General features: G+C 37.1%; 1 protein-coding gene across 3 annotated transcripts in view; it reads right to left on the reverse strand.

The window, feature by feature from the left end:
- LOC117242982 (dipeptidase 1-like) overlaps nucleotides 1-19,684 on the reverse strand; it is a 146,113-nt gene that overhangs the window by 104,875 nt on the left and 21,554 nt on the right. The window contains exons 1-2 of one of the 3 annotated variants that reach the window (XM_033510066.1): nucleotides 5,801-5,899; nucleotides 4,932-5,349 (exon numbers count right to left, since the gene is read on the reverse strand). In XM_033510066.1, coding sequence (XP_033365957.1) covers nucleotides 4,932-5,174 — 243 coding nt within the window. In that variant the 5' untranslated portion in view covers nucleotides 5,175-5,349; nucleotides 5,801-5,899. Of the gene's footprint in view, nucleotides 1-4,931; nucleotides 5,468-5,800; nucleotides 5,900-19,684 lie in introns of those variants that run through there. The other 2 variants (XM_033510064.1, XM_033510065.1) reach the window with 2 other exon arrangements.

A 19,684-nucleotide genomic window follows, 5' to 3' on the forward strand; every position in this document is an offset into this window, starting at 1 on the left:
GAAGTCTACCACGGATGTCGATGAACGTATTCTTGACAAAAGTTTCTATCTTATTTTACACTATTCGTTTCTTATGTATTTTTACGCTTGAAACTTGATAGTTTTACCGATAAGTATTACAAGTATTTAAGTGTAAAAATCGCATACGTATTATTGAAAGATATCGAGAAATAATGCTAAGATTTGCGATTTTATGAGACATAATTTCTAATAATTTCTAATAAATAAAACATAGTTCCTAATAAAATTTTTCACGTGAATTGCGATACATTTGTGACTTAATAAGAGAAAATTTTTGAAATTAATATCGCAATTATGTTAGAGACTATGATAGGAGATAGACATATAATTAGCAATTTCGATAATTACCGGCTAAATGTAATATTAATTGCTCTCGTGTTCAATGGTTATCTGATGTGTACTGAATCTATTCAGTATTCTATTATTATGTTCCATTATTTGCGTCAGATGATCGAAGGTTTTGCTATCATTTTGAAGATGAAAAATTGAAACTGAAAAAGAGAAAGATAGTGGGGAAAACTAGTTATTGATACAGATATCGATACAATTATTATACCGCAATAAGATATACATCAAACGAACAGAAGCAAAATTTAATCTCTGCGCGTGTGGGAAGTAATAATTTCCATTTCGCGTGTCCGTTTCCCTTAAACGTCATAATGACGCATCGATTTCTCATTTGCCAAGATGAAGGTAGCCCGTTTCCTCTTTGGAAAATAGCTTTTAAGAGTAACAGCGAAGAGACGACGACGAAGAAAAAAGGGGAATCGGTTCGATGACCGTCTGCTTTAACACCGGCTGACAATAAAACACTTGAGAGAAACATTATCGATCTCTCGCGACTCTTTCGCCATCGATATTCCCTCTCTATGGTTGAATCTCGTAACGTTACAACTATCGAGAATCGTTACGTCCATTGTTTCACGAGAGATGGTAATGTATTTCCAAGCTTTTAATTCGAACTGCATGGCCGGCTTGTGAAATCAGCTTTAGGAAATATCGCAATATTATTTCAAAGATTAATTGAGGATTAATCGTGGGATCTCTGGAATGTGTAATTTATAAAATACTATCAGGTACTGGTAAATAATTGCCGCTTAATACTCGAAATATTTGGATGTTTTGAAAGATAATGTAAAGAGTAAAAAGAAAAGATAAATAAAGGAAAGAGAGACGAAGAAAGACAAAAATAGGGAAAGGTGGTGTGTATGTGATGCGTTCCACACGCGTATTACGCATCGAAATTGCATCGAATAGCAATAGAGGACGAGTTTGGGACAGGTGGCTGCATTCCCAGGCTTATTGCCGAAGAATAAACGTTGATTTATTTCGAACGGTAACATTTCCCGGGACCGCTTTTCTCTCGGCTCAAGCGCGCGTTGCCTGAATTCCTAAAATATGGCGAGGAAACGCGGAACGGAGAAACTAGGCCAAATCGATACCGGCCAAATATACGTACGGCAAAAGTTCGAACTTGAAGCATGCATGCCGGCCCGTCGAATCAATTTTCGGTAACCGAAAAGCCATAATGGCCGCCGGAAGATTCGACGCTGAATTCGAGGTTCAGCCGAACCGTGGCGAACCTCGCGATTTCTGCATGAAAGCTCCACTTTCCACCTGATGAACACACGTTGCTCCTCGACGCTTTGTATTGTTGTAAATGGCGATTTATGAAATAATGTTATTACAGTTTGCGATGATGATCGTCGTTAATGACACGTGTTCTATAGCGTTTTAGCAGTTAATAGATAATCGGATTGAGAAAGAAGATAGTCGTAATTAGTGGCAGGAGCAAGTTCAATATGTACTTGTAAAGCCCAATCAAATCCGCTAAGGTTCATCTGAACAATTTCTTGCGAAGAAATGTTCTTGCATTTAATTTCAACTAAGTTGATTTCACCTAATACTTTGTAAGAAAAGAAATACAAAGTTCTACGAAAAGTCCTATAAGAGGAAGTCATAAAATGGAAGGAGTCGAAGTAACTCGAAGGTAATTTAAACATCTACGCTGTCAATCGAATTCTCAAAGTTGAAACACGAATTGAAACATGTCAGTAAAGTTCGTAACGATCGCTATTGTCAGTAACAAATCTCTCTACCGATGAACGTAGTGATACACTTCACTTAACAATCGGGTCGTGAAATGGAAGGCTATGGAAAATAGCGATTTTTTTTCACTCCCTTTTGAAATCTCTTTTTTTCGAATCGTTATTGAAATAACGTTCGCGACGAATATTGTTGATAGTAACAAATATTCTGATATTGGATGTAGCGGTAGCACTTCAACTAACAACTGAGTCGTGAAGGGAAAGAGTAGGGAAGATTGTGATTCCTTTCGTTTGAAAATTTTAGAATAGGTACAAAACAGCCGCAGATGAGTATCTGTTTCCAATAAAATGAGATATTATCGCGTTTGTTTCACAGTAAGCACTCTTGGTCTTCGATTTCGTTTCTTTTAATACAAGAAATACATTCTATATATATTTACCTATTTTTCCAATATATATTTTTCATATATTAATGAAATGTTTATTTTTGCCGTTTCAAACGAAAGTTTTAATAAAGATCTAGTTCAATTTTGAGAAATATTGACACGCAAACACATTATATAAATATTACTATTCAAAAATAGTGACAGTTAATATTGGAAACTATTTATATATAATAGACATATCGATGAATCGTGTTTTAAATTTTTAATTTTACTGGCGATATTTATGCAAATAATTAAAATTTCTTATTTATTGATTTTATAGAAGAAGATGGCGATTACTAATTTTGATTATTAATTTTACTTCAAACGTATAACAGATAAAATATTTTATATATGATACTCAAACAGCTATAAATAAAACATTCAATAGCCTGATATTCCCGATATATCGTGTATTGGTTAAAACAAGTAAAAATATTTGAGGAATATACATAGCCCATGTTATTCTATGTCCAAAATCAATTGACCTCTCGAGACTACTCAACTATGAATAACGTCAGAAGTGGCCTTTTCTTTCCTAATTTCAATACACACTTCAACTATGTATAACCTAATGTGTTATAGACAAAGAATATATGCCTATGAATTCAAGTTTTCGATATCTAAAATAAACGATACTGAAAGATGCTTAGATACAAAGAAGCAATAGTTAATGTCAAGTATAATAGTTTAAATATTCAGAAAAAATTTCCATATTAGATAGAGAAAAGTAGACATGCATATTTATCTTCCACGAACAACAGGAAAGATAACCTTGTATAATTCGTTCCTGGGAGTCATAATTTCAGGACAAAACCTTTTTGTTCATTAACAACCGTCACTTGGTTGAAATGCAAGCTGCGCGAGGACGGGGACAGCAGGGGAGCATGTAGCAGCGAGAATAGTTTAAGGTAACGACGCGTTTCCATGAAACGCAGCCACGTTAATATTTACCAGCTCAAAGAAATATGCGCATATCGTTAATTTTAGGTGCAACGAAGTAGACGAGTAGTAATGCTCGCTGAAGCAGGGATCAAAGAAACACGGTCGCGCGCATGCCTAGGAATTTCAAAAGGGAACGAGAATTCATTGAGAGAGAGATGGCACACCGCGCTTAGAGCGCGAACAAAAAATGGAAATGTACGAAATGCGTTGCGTAGAGATGCAGTTATTTTCGGGATCAATAGCCGCTCCAAGCCGAACCACTCGCGAATTACACGTAAATTGGTTCAACGATAACAGGTATTGAAGAATAGGTTTCGTTAATTGATTATGAAAATCGCTGTACTGTCACTTTACGATGTTTTGAGAAGAACTGGGCATGAAATTAAGATAGAATTTACGTGACTAATATTTCTGCGTCATCTAATATTAATATAGTCGTTTAAACTTAGGTTCCGGGCATAACATTTCCAACGATTGCAAGCACTCTGGTACAATAATCGTCCACAATTAGCTTCAGGTGCTCGAATTAATGTACCAATTAGAAGCGTTTCAGAGGTACTAGTCGGCTGCGTGAGGTCGGATGTAATTCTTTAATGTTGCACGAACTCCTCGTAACATGAGGTCTTAGAATTAGTTAAGCCCGAAATGGCTCATATTGCTGGCGTCAGACTATCGAACAAAGTTACCTGCTGAATCATCAACGGCTTAAAGTTTCCCTTCTCAGCACTAATTAACCCGTTCTTTTCCCCAGTTTGCTGCCGTGAAATTTAATTTTCAACGAACAATAATCATAAATATTGGGATCGAGAGGACCTGGGTTCGTTGCGCTGCTGCGAATTCGTTCAATTCTAACGGGCCAATTAAAGAAACCTGCATACGCCTCAAGCCAAATTAAATTTAATTAACGCGCTGCAGGATCGAGACATGATATTCACGTAGCTACAATGGAGGAGAGGAGAAGGGTACGATAGTGTCGATAATTTCATCGAATCTTCATGCCGACATTTTGTAATTTTCTATGGCAACGAGAGATTTATTTAATGAAAAAATTCTTCGGATTGCTTTCCACTTTGAAACACGTTAGGAAAGTAGAAGGCAAAAGACGTGAAGAGCAATTGAAATTGTTAAAAAGTCATGCGATATTGCTATGGAGGTGGAACTGGGATAGGATTCGAGGAAAGGAGATGATGGATCTCGATCGAGATTTTTTGGAATATACAAATCTACTGATTCCACAAAAAGATACCATGTTAACTGTTAATTTTGACCACTAATTTACCATTAATTTATGCGTTTAATAATATTCACACACTATTGATAGAAATTGACCAATATATTCAGATATTTGTGTGCAGCGGTGTATGTGTTAAAGGAAATATTTTTAAACCTATCATAGTACGGCATAGCATAATTTATCTTAGCTTAGCTTCCCAGTGGATCTATGATTTGAGGAAAGCTCTAAAAAATGTTAGAAATATAAAATTTCACGTACCTGGGGATAGGTGTCCTCCTGATATGGAGTCCTGCGATGGCACTCATCGTAGCACCTGCCGTCATATCCGCTGGGCGGCCGTGGATATGGATCCTGGACCGCAGCTGCAGCTGCACAGCAGTCCGGTATCTGCGCCTGGTAGGTCTCGTAGGGACACTTGTCAGGTTGGGCGGTAGTTCGCGGCGCCTGGTGCACTCGCTCCTGGGGCCCGGTCCCGTAACCGGTACCTCCGGAGTGATGCATCGTCCTCCCGTCGGTCACTACTCAATCACTGCATCGTCGCGATCGCGTCCACAATCGACACCACGTACCACGTCTGTGTCGCGAGCCGCTCTTCGTGCGGGTCCATCGTCACTTTTCTCGCCACCACACGTGTTCCCACCTCGTCAAATTGATTTAGCCCAGGCCTAACGTCGACCTGAATAGATACAGGGTGAGACAGGGCAGAACTGTCTCACCCTGATCTACTGACCTACGCTATTCGAGGTTTTCTTTTGGGTTCATATGGAGAAAGGTCTTGGAGAGCCCAATTAGTCGGAGGATAATGATTTGTTTCAACTTATTGTGGAAGTGGTGGTTGACCTGAGAAATAGAAAATTCATTTAACTGATTTACCATCCACCCGATTTTAACTGATTTTAAATTTAGCGTAACCTATCGACGATCTTCTGCTTCACTTTCATAGATTTCAAGCGAAGATTTTCTATTATTTCACATACTCATTCGGATAGATACATCAGATTCGAGAACAAAGCTGTAGATTCGAAGAAGACTTCTCGCAATGTCCAATTATAGTTTATATAATATATATACACGAAAGTATTGGTTTCCAACGGGTTGGTTGGTACGATCGTTCGATTCCAATTTACCACAGGTTATTCTTCGTACGAGGCCATTATTTTCTTCCACATTTCTTACACAGAATGTTCTGGAAAACTCTCGACTTCTCTTTTCCACCTTTCTTTTCTCTCTCTCTCTCTCTATCTCTCTCTCTATCTCTCTCTCTCTCTCTCCCGTGAATCTGAAAACGTCTCGGTGAAGTGATATCGATAGATAAAAGCTTGATTCGTTCAATCGAACGATCGAACAATTTCCTGGAAGCAAGGAACTCGGCACAAATACCTCGGGAAGATATCCGTAGCTATTCAGGGTAAGTACGTATGTTGCAAAAAGAAGGAGGAAGGTACAATTTCGAACAACGCCTCTCGAGCAATATGCTTGAAACGTTTGGAGCAATTATCTTTCACGGTTATGTCGTTTCACAGGGTGTTTTAAATTTTCAATCCATCTTTAATTACCGCACGACCAGCTCGCGTATCTCGTTAACATGAGCATTTTGGCACGAAAATCCCACAACGAAAGATACTTAAGGGGAAATATCGCGTACGAGGAATCGTATCCGTGCTGAATAAAATCGAGTTCTCGGTATGATTCAAGAGTATGTGTTCTGCTCTTATCTTTCCTTTTTTAGCTTAGTAATAGCGGTATTATTCTTGTTTCTATTGTAGAGTGGCTATAAAAAGTACTGGCACGATACATAATACAATAGTAAGTACGTAAAACTGATATTCTTAGAAGAAATTTTAGAAACAGATTTAGATTAATTGTCGATATCTACTGTATGATACATATCTTATTTCAAATTCCCTTTCTTTAATTGGATTTGTAAAAAGATGATTTCGCATAAACACACATAGTCATAATTCTCTGAAAGGCGTGACCATCTGCGCTGAAACGATCAAAATCTCGCGATTCCACGGGTTCTGAAGTTCGCCCTCAAATTATTCCACGCGATCAATCCTCATCAGCCGAATCATCAATCTTCAAACGTTGGGGGAAGGAAGAGGAATCTCCCCTCGTTTCCCTTTCCGTGCCTCTCGTCAAGACACGCGTGTACACACGCGCGTGTCCACAATCTACCTGGTCGTTTCTGTACACGATTTGATCACGAATTCCCATCCCAGCCTCGAGTTTGTTACGCTAGACAAAATCCTTTGTTTCAACCCGTCCTTTTGCTCGTTTCGACTCGGCGTCCTCGGAACGCCACTTCCGGTGTACGTGCTCGTATTCCATAGGTTTCGCTTCCCCTTACTCTCTACGTGTCGCTGACTTCTTTTCCCTCTACCAGTGGAACAACGACCATCCCTCGACCATCAGTCGGCTAGTAAAAAGGTAAAGAAAAGATGACGATGCTGAATCTTGACCAGGAAGTGGATAGAACTTTAATTTTTGGCTTTTCATGTTTGTGAGTGAAAGTGCATTACAATAATGCTAATTTTAGAATTCTAACTTTTACGATAGTTACACGACATATTTGTGATTTTTTCTGGTTGAGTTAGATTTGGCTGAATGATTAGATATTTAAATTTAAAGGCAATGCGTGATATTGAATTGAAGTTTGGTTTTTACGCAGCAATGTAATAATATTAATTAAGCCAATATCATTAGATAGGTAAATTAATAAAGATTGCGGAATCCATATCTCACAGAAATACCAAACTAACCCAATTGTTCCTACAATACACAGAAGCATCCATTCTCGAATATCACAACGAAACTACGGGTATTGCTGACAATTTTAATTAAAGCTGCCTAAAGCTCTTACAAAGAGGCAACCTGCGAGGCTGTTAAATCCATAATTCCACGATCTAAGAGAGGGTCGACTTGCTCCCTCCTTTCAGCCATCTATTTCCCCTTTGCTGTTCCTTCGTGGACTCTGCTCCTTGATCAGAAGGCTTGCTACGAAGGAAAAAGCTCTTCCATGCTTCCAATGATCAGAGAGGTCGAGTGTAGCCGGTGAAATGCAAGGAACGCAAAGAAAGAAAACGAAGAACGAGCCAAGAGAGAGAATAAAAACAGAATCGAGCTAAGAACTCGTCGGTATGATTTCCTTGACGTTAGCATGCTGTTTTATTCATCACCGTAGTCATCTAGATAAGATAAGATTGGTCAGCTTCAGTCTCAAGTTAGCAAGGTTATCCTGTGGACACTCGATGAACAAAGTTTTCGTTTAATTATCTCTGGTCTGATATCGAAGACGAATTCAGAAACTGAAATGGCAAACTACGTAAGTGCCAGAAGAGGAGATCTCCTTCATCTCGGTGTTATACATTTTTAGTATCTACCTCTTCTCTTATCAAGTAGAATTGTATTTTTAAGAACTGCACCTTAATTAGCATAGGTAAAGCTTGCAAATAAATTCTCCATTTGTCTCATTCCCATTCTGGAGTGAAATTAAATAATAAATGTTGTCAGTTAATGAACTAAATGAAAGTAATTACATAGAATACCAAGATAATTAAGATTGCAAGGTATATTTCTCAATTCGCCTAGGCTTTTGATAATGGACCACCAACTTTAGCGTTCCTTCATTTTCATAATTCTCAATTGAATTTACCGAGGTACAGCTTCTAAATGAAGAGGCTTTATTTAGTTACATTTAATTCTTACAGCAACTGTATTCGCTTCTCCACACTTTCTCGCCTCCTTCTCATTGAATTACTTTGAACACCACAATTCCTCGATTTTCACAATATCTGTTGTTCACTATTTATTTAGCGTAAATACTAAGTTTTACAATGTAAATACACATTTTCACGAACGTAATTAAAGAAATGGTATCTACATCAGTAGTCTAATTACTACATATATTTCTATAAATAAACGATTATTTATTATTAACTTATTGGCAACATCAACGTTCATCAAAATGCCTAAGACACCTATCCTTGTTCCAACATTATTAATGACATTTTTTTCATTATGAATTCTCCTAAAATTTTCAAAATTCTTCGAAACCTTCGATATAAAAAAGGATAAGTTGATGAAACAAATTTTTTGGCAAACATTAATCTTCATTTCTACATTAGTGAAAACGCCTATTTCCTAAGTAATCGCCTCGTTCATTTGGAAATTCCCACTTCGGTTTATCCAACAAGAGTTCTTCAATAAAATGACACGCACTATTTACTCGGTGAAGAGCACCGACCCCACTTTAAATATCCCGAGGAATACCGTGAAACGCTGCGGTCCTTCGGCTCCCTCGCATCGAACGACTTCGAAACACGCAATTTCTCGCATTGCCGCCGCGCCGAACAGCAAATACTTCGCCCGGCGGATTCCCGGGGGCCGTTTACACGCGGGAATTATCAGTCGTTGGCGTGAAATAAAGGTGACGTCGCGCTCAAATGCGCAATACTCTTCCAGCTAGTCGACGAGACTGCCGTCAGATCGGCTAGATAATTTTCTCTCTGGCTGGATGTGAAAACGCGGCTCGGTGGAGCGAGGCGAGGCGTCCTTCGTCGCACCAGGTTTTCTCCAGTTTTCTCGACGTACCACCGGTCGTCTTCTCGTCGGGCGGCGATCATCAATCTTGGACAGTAAGGGGTAACACGTTCATCTCCCAATTACGTCGTTCTTCCTTCCGGGAGAGAGAATTTGCATCCCGGAAGAAACATGCCGCCGATGCGATGACTCCTCAATAAATCGACTTCTTGGACGTGCACTTTCTCGACATACTTCCCTAGTATGGAGATAAACTCGCTGATGACGGAGCTCCGCGAACTATAGTTTCTTATTTTTGTCAGGTCCTCCTCGTTGGTTATTCGTTGGCATTTTGGGAAGATTATTGCCACGAATTTTATCATGCAATTAGTTTGAATTGCTTGCTCACGTTTTAAAAGGATTCCGATCGAGATTTAGAGTAGCTTTGGTATACGTACTTTCAGATTTTGCAAGTTTCACTTTAATAGCATTGAAAGATTATGTGAAAAACATGGGATGAAATATTAATATTATAAAATAGAAAATTTTTATCATATGTTATATTGTCGGTAGCTTTACATTTTATGCTATGTATAATGTAATATATAATATTATATATTAGGTTGTCTGAAAAGTTTCTTTCATTTCATAAGGTGATAATAGATGAATTGTTTTATATTATTTTATTGAATTAGGTGTGATGCATTTCGTTCTATTTCTATTATTATGTTCGTGCATAATTCAATAAACTAATATAAAACAAAAACCATTGTGCGTCTATTATTTCCTTATAAAACGAAAGAAACATTTCGGACAACCTAATATAATTATAAATATATATATATACATAAATATATAAATATATATATAAATAATATATAATATAAATAATAATAATTATTAAATATAAATAAATTAAATATAATATAAATTAATTATATTATATAATCGATTAAATATAATATAAATTATGTGTAATATTTATGAAATATATATGTATATATATTTCAAAATTATTTTCGATTATTTCTGTTTTTTCTGTATATTTTTTCACATATTAATTTTGGCTCTATAAGAATTAATTTAATTTTTAATATGTACATATATTTTATATTCTGGTACAATCGACATTACGTAAATGTTGTGCACAGTTAATAGAAAAAAACGGAGTTCAGATTATGACATAGAAGATTCGATAGAGGGAAATCCTTCCCCCTTCTGAGTTCAGGTATTTCCTCGTCATCGACGGCTGTTTCTTTGAAAATGCGAGACACATATCTCGCAATGCTTAGGGTGGTCTCTCCATCAAAGAATTACGACCCGGTTCTACACAAGCGTATACTTAAGAGTGGAAATCCTCGATTTCAAAGAGATAGAGACGTCGAGAGAAGAGGAGAGGAAAGGAGACTCGTCCCTCTTTGTCTCGGGAGAGGATGATAAGGGTACAGGAACAAGGAGATCCTCTTTCGGAGGATCGTCATCCAACTTTCACCTACATCGCGTACAAGTAAGATTGCGTCATCGTCGTGTCAAAATGTTGATGTTTTTTTTCTGCTGTTTAAACTTCCTGTACTATTTTTCTCACTATTTTCATCATTATTTCTGCATTGTGTGGATATATTTTTTTTTAAGATTGTACGTTGAAACAAAACTTCTAAATCAGCAAATGAAACCTTAAAAAAAAAAAAAAAAAGAGAGAAAAGAAAAAGGAAAAAGAAGGGAACGAAAATACATACGATACACATTCCACTATAAACCACATTCTTTCCAAAAACTTCAACCACAATGGCGACACGAACTTTCCTGTGCGACGCGTAGTTTCTCATAAACATACGTTTTCGACAAAGAGCCTGGTCCGCTTCTCGTAATCGAGCATCCTGAAGCAACTCTAACACCATAAACTCCGTGAAAGTCAATTAAATCACAGTATTGCATCCCCGGTTCCGAGCACATCCTTTATCTAGACCTAGAGGATCCAAGAGACCGTGTACGCTTCCCTGTCTCTCCTCTCCTTCTCGACAATAGCGATCTCTTTCCTGCTAAGAATTACCCTCTTCTTCCTCCTTTCATCCTCACACACACGAACCACGTACGATGTCTCTCCCTGGTCGGAAAAAGACTACATTTCTGGAAGTCCTTGGATAAGTTTCTCATTCCCCTTCCGGCTCACCTATTTTTCCATTCTCGTATCATGCTTGCGTATCATGGAGCGTGCAACAAACGTCCGTGAAACTCTTCCTAGAAACTTTTCGCCGGACTATCCTCACGAGGACGTCGGATTCTGCTTAGCAAACGCGAGCAACACTCGTTCGTAGGTGTGTTTTTCTTCTTTTCCGTGCTCGCGAATGGATGATAACTGCGAAACTGGCAAGGAAAAGTTTCTTTGAAAACTTTGCAACGGGTTGGCGATTTTTTTGTTTGAGTGGTCGCGTTGGGTAGCCTCGATGGATGAACGAACTGGGCATTGAAGTTTCTATATCTCTGTTGAATTTAACACGTTCGTCGCCACGTCACACATATCTGTGTGACGGGTATACTTCCGTGGGGGCCCCGTCACAAAGTATGGGTGACGCTCTTCTTGTTCGAGTTAATTAAATATAGGATATTATATATAGAATATACAACATAAAAATATCAAAAACATACTATACCATACTTTTTATTAATTTATATTCTGGATAATATATTACATTATGCTACATCGCGTGGTATTTGTTAAAACGTTCCAAACACATTTGGGGTGATTTTGAGCACTTCGAACAATAGTTGTGGACTCCGTCATCACTACTCTTCTCACTTTCAAATATATTTTCACACTGTTTACTGAACATTTTGAGGATGAAAAAATCATGATGATGTACGTCTCACAAGTATGCTTCTTGACTAAATGAAAGATCTGAGATATTTGCCATGAGATCCCTCGAAATACTCTAGCTGGAAAGTTTATCGCTTTCTCCGCGTCAGAACTAAATAATCTTTTCTCTACAATGAATCGAAGGCAATAAACAGTGAATCAAGGGCGATAAACAATGAATTCCCGCTTGTCGCTCTATTTACGTTCTGCATACCGGCGGTCGGATTTGGACCCCGCAGGAAACTTAGCCGAATCACGTTGGACGACGAACGTGTTAATAGCTTGACAAACGTATTGCGAAGGCTTTAAGTTGTAGACTTTGGAAGGTTGATCGTTAATTATCATAATTTAGTTTTTGATTATTATGTAATTTAGATATTGTGCGATCGATGTACTTGATTTCATTTTACGTGTACTTAAAAGGTGATATTTTTGATTGTCATTTATCATTTGTCAATTTTTAAGCGTATTTTAGTGAATTTACATTTTGTGAATCTTCTGACAAAGGTTCGTGTAAAATATACTTTCGATAACAAAATATCTTTGCATTTAGATTTTGGAAGGGACAACGACATGCAATTTTTCTTAAATAGGTATTTTTTAAAACAAAGTTTTTATGTAATTTTCAGGCTAAAGACTAATTATAGAAATTCTAGGAGAATTATTGGTACATCAAAAATTCTTATCATTCATAAATGTACTCGATTCTTTATTTTTATATTTCTGTAGCAAAAAGTATTTTTAAGTATTTTTGTATTTCCAAAGGAACGTATAAATGAATGAATCTCTGTTAAGAATCGAAGAAAAATACCTATATAATAAATAATAAAATATTATAAGAATAGTGAGGAAACATTTTCAAACTTTTGAGTAGCTTGAAGATTTGCGTAGATTTATCAGATCTTTGGTTCCCTGACTATCGCGGAAATTGTAGCCCGAATATAAGTGGGGAACGTGTCCTTTCGATATCCTTACAAGATCTTTACGAGTCTTTTTACGAGTGTCTGGATAGAGGAGCAGCTCTCATATAAATACACATTCAAGTCTGCTGTTTATTGAATTTACGTTTCTTCTGCTGCATTGCTATCCTGCATTTTTTAAATAACTGAAGAACTTTGCAACAGGTAATTTTCCAATACGCAATTACTTCTCCATTCAGCGTAAATTTATATTTCTTATTTTCCTTTTTTAAAAACAGAAAATATCTTCCAAGTGTCCAGAGAGCATCCACTTCGTCAGTAAGTTTTACTTCCAATCTTTCAAAGAATCTTCTTTCTGGCTTAATGAGAGATTTTCAAAATCTTCTCCATCTTCTTTTCTCTCACTATAGAAATTCCTCGCGGAGACGCATTCGTCTTTCCATGTCTGCCGGATCGTCGATAGCAAAAATCGCTGAGGGAGGGCTTCGTCCGAGGAGTTTTAGCAGGAATCCTCGTAAAGTTCTAAGAGGCGGATTTAGCTTAACGAAGCCTCGCGATATTCAGACCGCGGTCGCTCGTAAATTTTTCCAGGACAGATAAAGCTCGCCGGACGAGTTAAACGGAGAAACGCTGGGTAACTCGTATTTATCTCGTTGGATACCGCAAATTTTTTCGGGAACCACGGCGTAAATTTTTAAGTTCTGGCCACCCTGCATGCCGTTCACCGATTACTCGCTGCTAGTCGGCTCGCAGATTTGTGCAAACTCCGTGCTTCTTCATGCATAAATGGAGATAGAACAAAATTATTTGAGAATCTTGCAATGGAATGTAACTGTTGTAGTCTCATTTACTACCACAAAATTGTAATGATCGAAACTTACAAGTTAGTACATTAGCAAGTATATGTACATATATATGTCAGAGATGAAAGGACATCGGAGCCTCCCCTTTGGAACTTCGGGAAAATTCCTTAACACCGTAATTTAAATTCTACCTTAGGTGTAATTAAACAATTGTCGCCATTCAAACCGATTGTATTTGTTCGAGATTTGTGATAATGAGCTTAGGCTCGAGGCGACAACCAGTCGCCGAACGTAGCCGCGGTCAAGGGACGAACGTTTTTACCTAACAGGGGTATGGAGTAATTCTATAGCTCTCCTTAGAAGAAATACTTGTAGCGGCATGCGACAGTAAACATTCCAACGGTTTCTGTCCCGTGGCTCGCCACATGTAGACCCTATTCTTCGGGTATGATGGTTACCAGATACCGACGCATCTCCACAGTACATGTTCAGCTAGCCTGAGGGCCGTTATAAATATTAAGATTTAGTTATCTAAAGTCCTTCAAACAGACAAACAGTCTTTGTTCTAACTACGGGAAGATAGGGGAGATCTATTTTTTTCAACGAACGACGCTTCCCGCTACAACCCTGAGGCCATTGTCATTATCGTCGCGGCTGCCTAAACATCGCGATTACCTGTTACCACTGTAATATCTCTACCTGTATTAATAAATTGTATCCTTGTTGTACCGCACCAATGGCTAATTCCAGTGAAGATTCATTAAACGCCCCTAACCCTAATTCTAATGTAAACCCGACATATAAAAAAAATAATAACATAAAAAATATTTAGAAAGAATCTTTATCATGTCAGCAGCAAATTCTGTTATCCCAATGGCAAAATCGTTCCTTCCCAAAATTTGAACGAATCTTACTTTCGTAAAAAAGTCGAGCTGATACAAATTTAAGTCACCCGAAATTCATTCACGCAGGTAGATCGACTGGCGTAAAACAGGCGATAAAAGATACTCAAGAGAGGCGGGGAAAGTTTCCAGCGCAAAAATAAAATTACTTTTACGAGCGACACTGGCCCCCGTAGGTCGGCCATAAACGTAGATACTCGTGCGCCGCGCCTTCGCCGAATCCCTGTGAAATTTTTTAATAAAAGAAATCTTGCCGTAGCAGCCGGGAAAATTTATTGCCATGGAAATAATTTTTGCTCGAGATTCGCTGGGCTAGACGCGAGTACGAGATGAAGTCCGCGAACGCAACGAAACGGACACGTGATGCTCCATGGAGAGATATAAATTTCACTTCTTGACAGGACACAAAACAACGTGACCGCGTGGTTGTTGTACGGTCACCAAGTTATTTTATTAACCTTCTATTTATCAAGTCTATATCCAGCGTTTGTTTTCTCACTCTTTGTCCAACATTTGCCCAGTCACGATTCTTCCTTCTACGAGTCTGTCAACATTGACTTTCATAAATCGTCCCATAGGGAATGATTATGGTCGTCAACGGGATGACACATCTCTCTCTTTCTCTCTCTCTCTCTTTGTTCTGGAATTTCTTAGCCTTAGAGAAGCGAAATAAGTTCTTATATCGCGAATCATTAACATGGCTTCCGTTTTTAGAAACATTTAAGATTAGTCGTCTGACATTTATCTTCATTTATTCAATTTATTGTATTTGTGCTAGATCTGATGTCAAGAAAGAACACAGAAAGGAAGCCATTTTGGGGATCGAAAATACGCTCTAAAACGTTGCACGAGTAAAGGATCGCGGAGATTATCGGTGGACTCATCTAGCTTGTCGAAGGATATAGATCCCTTGCAGCAACATAAATCCTGTATCCTGCCGGAACACAGTGCCAGCAGGGTGCGGCTATCGGCTTATTCCATCATTCTTGTGTTTATCGAGCTGGCGTTTACCCTTTCACGCTCTCCATTTCTTTCTTACCCCCTTCTTCATCACAGCTTTTCTTCCTGTTTCTCCCTCTCTCTCTCTCTCCTTTAGATCTACACCTTAGCTTTCTCTGAGCTATTCATCGAATTGCTCAATAAGGTTTCGCAGTTGAACCTTCGGGTCAAAGGTATTCGTCGAAGGCTTCATAGTGCAACGACCTCACCTTGCATGGACATAAGCTCTTTCTTTTTATTTTCCTTTTTCTCTTCGTCCTTTTTCTCATGCTTTCTTATTGCTCTTTCAACGTGGATCCGTGAAAGACAATTATTTTTTCTTTCTTTCGCTATAGTTCCGCCAATAGTCACGAAACTGATATTCTTCTCGAAGAAGTCATTTGGAGATTCTCTTTATTGTCCTTTATCATTTCGAAAGTCAGAAATTACGAGTTTATTTTACCTGCGTTAAGTAGGAACTTTTGGGTTGAAGTTGTGGTAATGGAGATTGTAAGATTCTTTTGTGATTTTAGAATTATATGAAATCGAAGCAGAACTATTGGTACCCTTGCACTCGGGACTAGAACTTGCGGTTAATCAGGATACTTCAAGTTTTAATTATTTTAACTCCTTAATTATAAAACTACCGTAATAACATTAAAATGACATTAAAAAGCAGTCTCAAGTTTTACCAGATTATCTCCTTTCTATACTTTGTTATTCATGGAAAAAATTTCCAGTGGGCATCACAAAATCGTGAAATCTCTTATATTTCCTTAAAATTTATTCGAATATTACAATCGGTGTTCCATGGAGTAGTGGCTGATTGGCGATTAAGAATCTCGTCATACGACGACGGCTGATAGAGCCGACGACGAACAGCTCGTTCCATTTCCTGATTTAACAACCTCAAGGGGTCGATCAGACCGTAAGCCCCCATCGTCGATGTTCGACGAGCTTCCGGCGAGCTTCCACGTCTCAGGAACGAGACGAAGGAAGGGTATTTCCACGTGACCTACAGCCGCTTTCTCGCGCTACGTGCAACTCGAACGCCTCGATACCTATCACAGTTCTAGCGCGGATTTTCCTGATAGCCTTGAATTCCATCGAAAGGTCAACGATATTTTTCCGTTTGCTTCCCACATTTCTCATTCTTTGTTTCTCTGTATGTCTTTTATTTTTCTCTCGATGTAGGATTCGTGATATTTACGTGGGAACTTGACACGTATCGTGTAAGAAAGTAAGGAAGGCGTAAGTAGGTTACATTTTTGAAATTGTGACTTTATGAGGACAGGAACAGTAATGTTTTAGTGATTTGATCACTGTATTATTTCTTGTAGGTACATGCAATGATATTTGATACATAGATAAAGCATAATCGTCAGCAGAATCGTTTAATTTATTTTACATAAAATCATTGTTTCGTAAGCAGGATCCAAACTATACATGTTATCTGATGCGTAAAATTGCATTTATAGGAGGTTGACAGAGGATTGTATTGATAGATCATCAATTGAATAGTTCATTGATGACAGATTATTAGGTGTCGGATTATCGAGATTCTATTGTTTAGACCATAACAAGCGCCGCAAATGAATAGTGATTTAGACGAGCTGAACGCCAATGTGTACGTCCATTCAAGATAAGTTATGGCATATTGCATTAAGATCTGAATTATCTGAATTAATTGGAGCCCGTTGTGCAATCAAATTAATAAGTAAAATCTACAAATAGAAATATTATTCATGATTATAATTAAAGAAGAAACTCGATCATCGTATTTTGAAATAATTAAGTAATTATACAATTTATCAAAGTATTTTCTTTGATCAAGTTCTGTTTAATTAAAAATCTCTTTTCGTGTACGTAATTAATTTTTGTGCAACGAACAGCAAGATATTCAAAGAAGCCGATTTATCGCACATACATTCCTGCACGAGTGTTTACATGTCTAAGGAAGGTTTGTCACGTGTAATGCCATTCGTTTTTTGCTCGCGACGATTCGATGCAGTTTCATTGTTAATTAGACAACTTCAAGCTTCCTGAGTAATTGGATAAGTTTACGAGTTGCCGGTATAGTGAGAGAATTTGACAATTTTCCTCGTATTCCTGTTCATATAGAAATTGATTAAATAAAATATGTTTAAAATAATTGATTTCCACATCTAATACCAACATTACTTATTTCTTTGTTTTATAGTCCAATTATTTTTAAAAAATGAACTTTATAAGAGAGTTTAACTTTTAAGAGAGGGATACTATTATAATTAATATAACAATGTTCATATTTGTTTCACAATGTTTCATATTTTTATTATAACTTCTAAATAAGGTATTTAAAAGTCTATGTTTATAAAACATTTTTTTTCTTAATTTTACTTACAGAATATGCTAATATTATTTTGTCGAGAAAACTGGGACGCTCCGTATAAATATTTCTGTAGAAATATAAGACTCCAGTAAAATTCTCAGATATTTAGTTCCTCTTATCCATCTATGAAGATATAATCCGCGACAAAAGAATAGCACATCCTGCAATCTGTTAATTTTTATATCGAAAATCATAAAAATTTAATTTTGAATATATATATATATATACGTTTTGTACATCACTTTCTGCCACGTAGATATGAAGATGTTATTATGAGATTCGTTTATCTGTAAAAATGGAAATATCATAAAAAACCATTGATAGCTAATTTTTGTAGAGCCGCCAGAATTTCGTATAATTAAAATGACTCGCCTTGGCATTGATAAAAAGATCTTTTGATTTTTTTATTTATTTTTTCTCATTCTAATAAAATGCATTCGGTCAATTCATTTATGCTATTTGAATTTTGTCTGCCTTTACCATAAACAGCTCTAGGAAGATCTCCTCAACAGTTTTCTATTGTATTTATATATGTCAATGGAATGTGCCATTTCAAAAGTGCAACATTATTACTCTTAAAATATGTTTTTACCAGCTTTGCACTCTTACTACCATGTGAACCGCCGTGTTATCCTGTTGAAATATAAATTACTCCCCAGAGTTTCGTGTTGTGTGTGTTCCAATTTGTGTTCAAATTAATTCTAAATACTTTTTACTGTTCAGTTTACCCTGGATAAATTTTGTATTTGTTCCGCCATGAAAGACAATATCGGCCCACATCGTCACTACGACAGCTCAAAATTTTTGCTTCCTTTTGCATATCATAATAACAATAATTCCACTCGTCAGAGCTTTCCAAATTAAATTTCTTTCCATCAGTAAACGACACTTTTCTGCATTTCTTTTTCCAGTGCACGTGTTCTTCCGCAAACTACAATTTTGTCTTCTCATGTGCCTCTGTTAGAGGAGGTTTCCTTTGCAGTTTCTTTTGCTGTAAATGCTTACATTGTTTCAGTATACCTTGGACATTTCTGATATTCGTTTTCAGCAGCTTCAGCAATCTCCCTTGCAGTTATCGATGAATTCTATGCTGCTCTTGAAATAGCACGCTTCTTTCGTACTGTTAAAACTTTCGGTTATCCATGATGTTTCCTTCGGCCGTAATTTTGTGCATTACAAGAAAAATCAACAACAACTTTTCCACTTCTGCCGACAGCTTTAGTAATTTTCTTTGTTTTTCGTATTTATAATATATACGATCATAAATACGATTATAAGCAAATAGTAATATTCACGATTATTCTTAATTATCTTAAAATAGAAATTTTCCTTTTGATAATATTAAAAGCGTTTACATTTCTCGATCTGTTGGTTTTTTTCACATCTTATTTTCTACAAATTACGTATAATATCTCACTACACTACATTCTAAACTATCACTCACTGACACTTGCTCGTGTTCAATTGAGAAGTGAGAATACACAACATGTACTATCATTTTGTCGGGCTAATTTTGCACAATGTAAATAGAACAATGCACAATACAATAGAAAGCTACGTATTTCTACACCCTTTCACATCTACTACAAGCTTCACAGGGTGTGCTATTCTTTACTGCGACTTGACTAAGTATTTTGATCATCTTTCAAATAATCTCACTTT

This window comes from Bombus vosnesenskii, unplaced genomic scaffold (assembly GCF_011952255.1).
Source record: "Bombus vosnesenskii isolate JDL3184/JDL3185 unplaced genomic scaffold, Bvos_JDL3184-5_v1.1 scf7180000013265, whole genome shotgun sequence".
NCBI lineage: Eukaryota > Metazoa > Arthropoda > Insecta > Hymenoptera > Apidae > Bombus > Bombus vosnesenskii.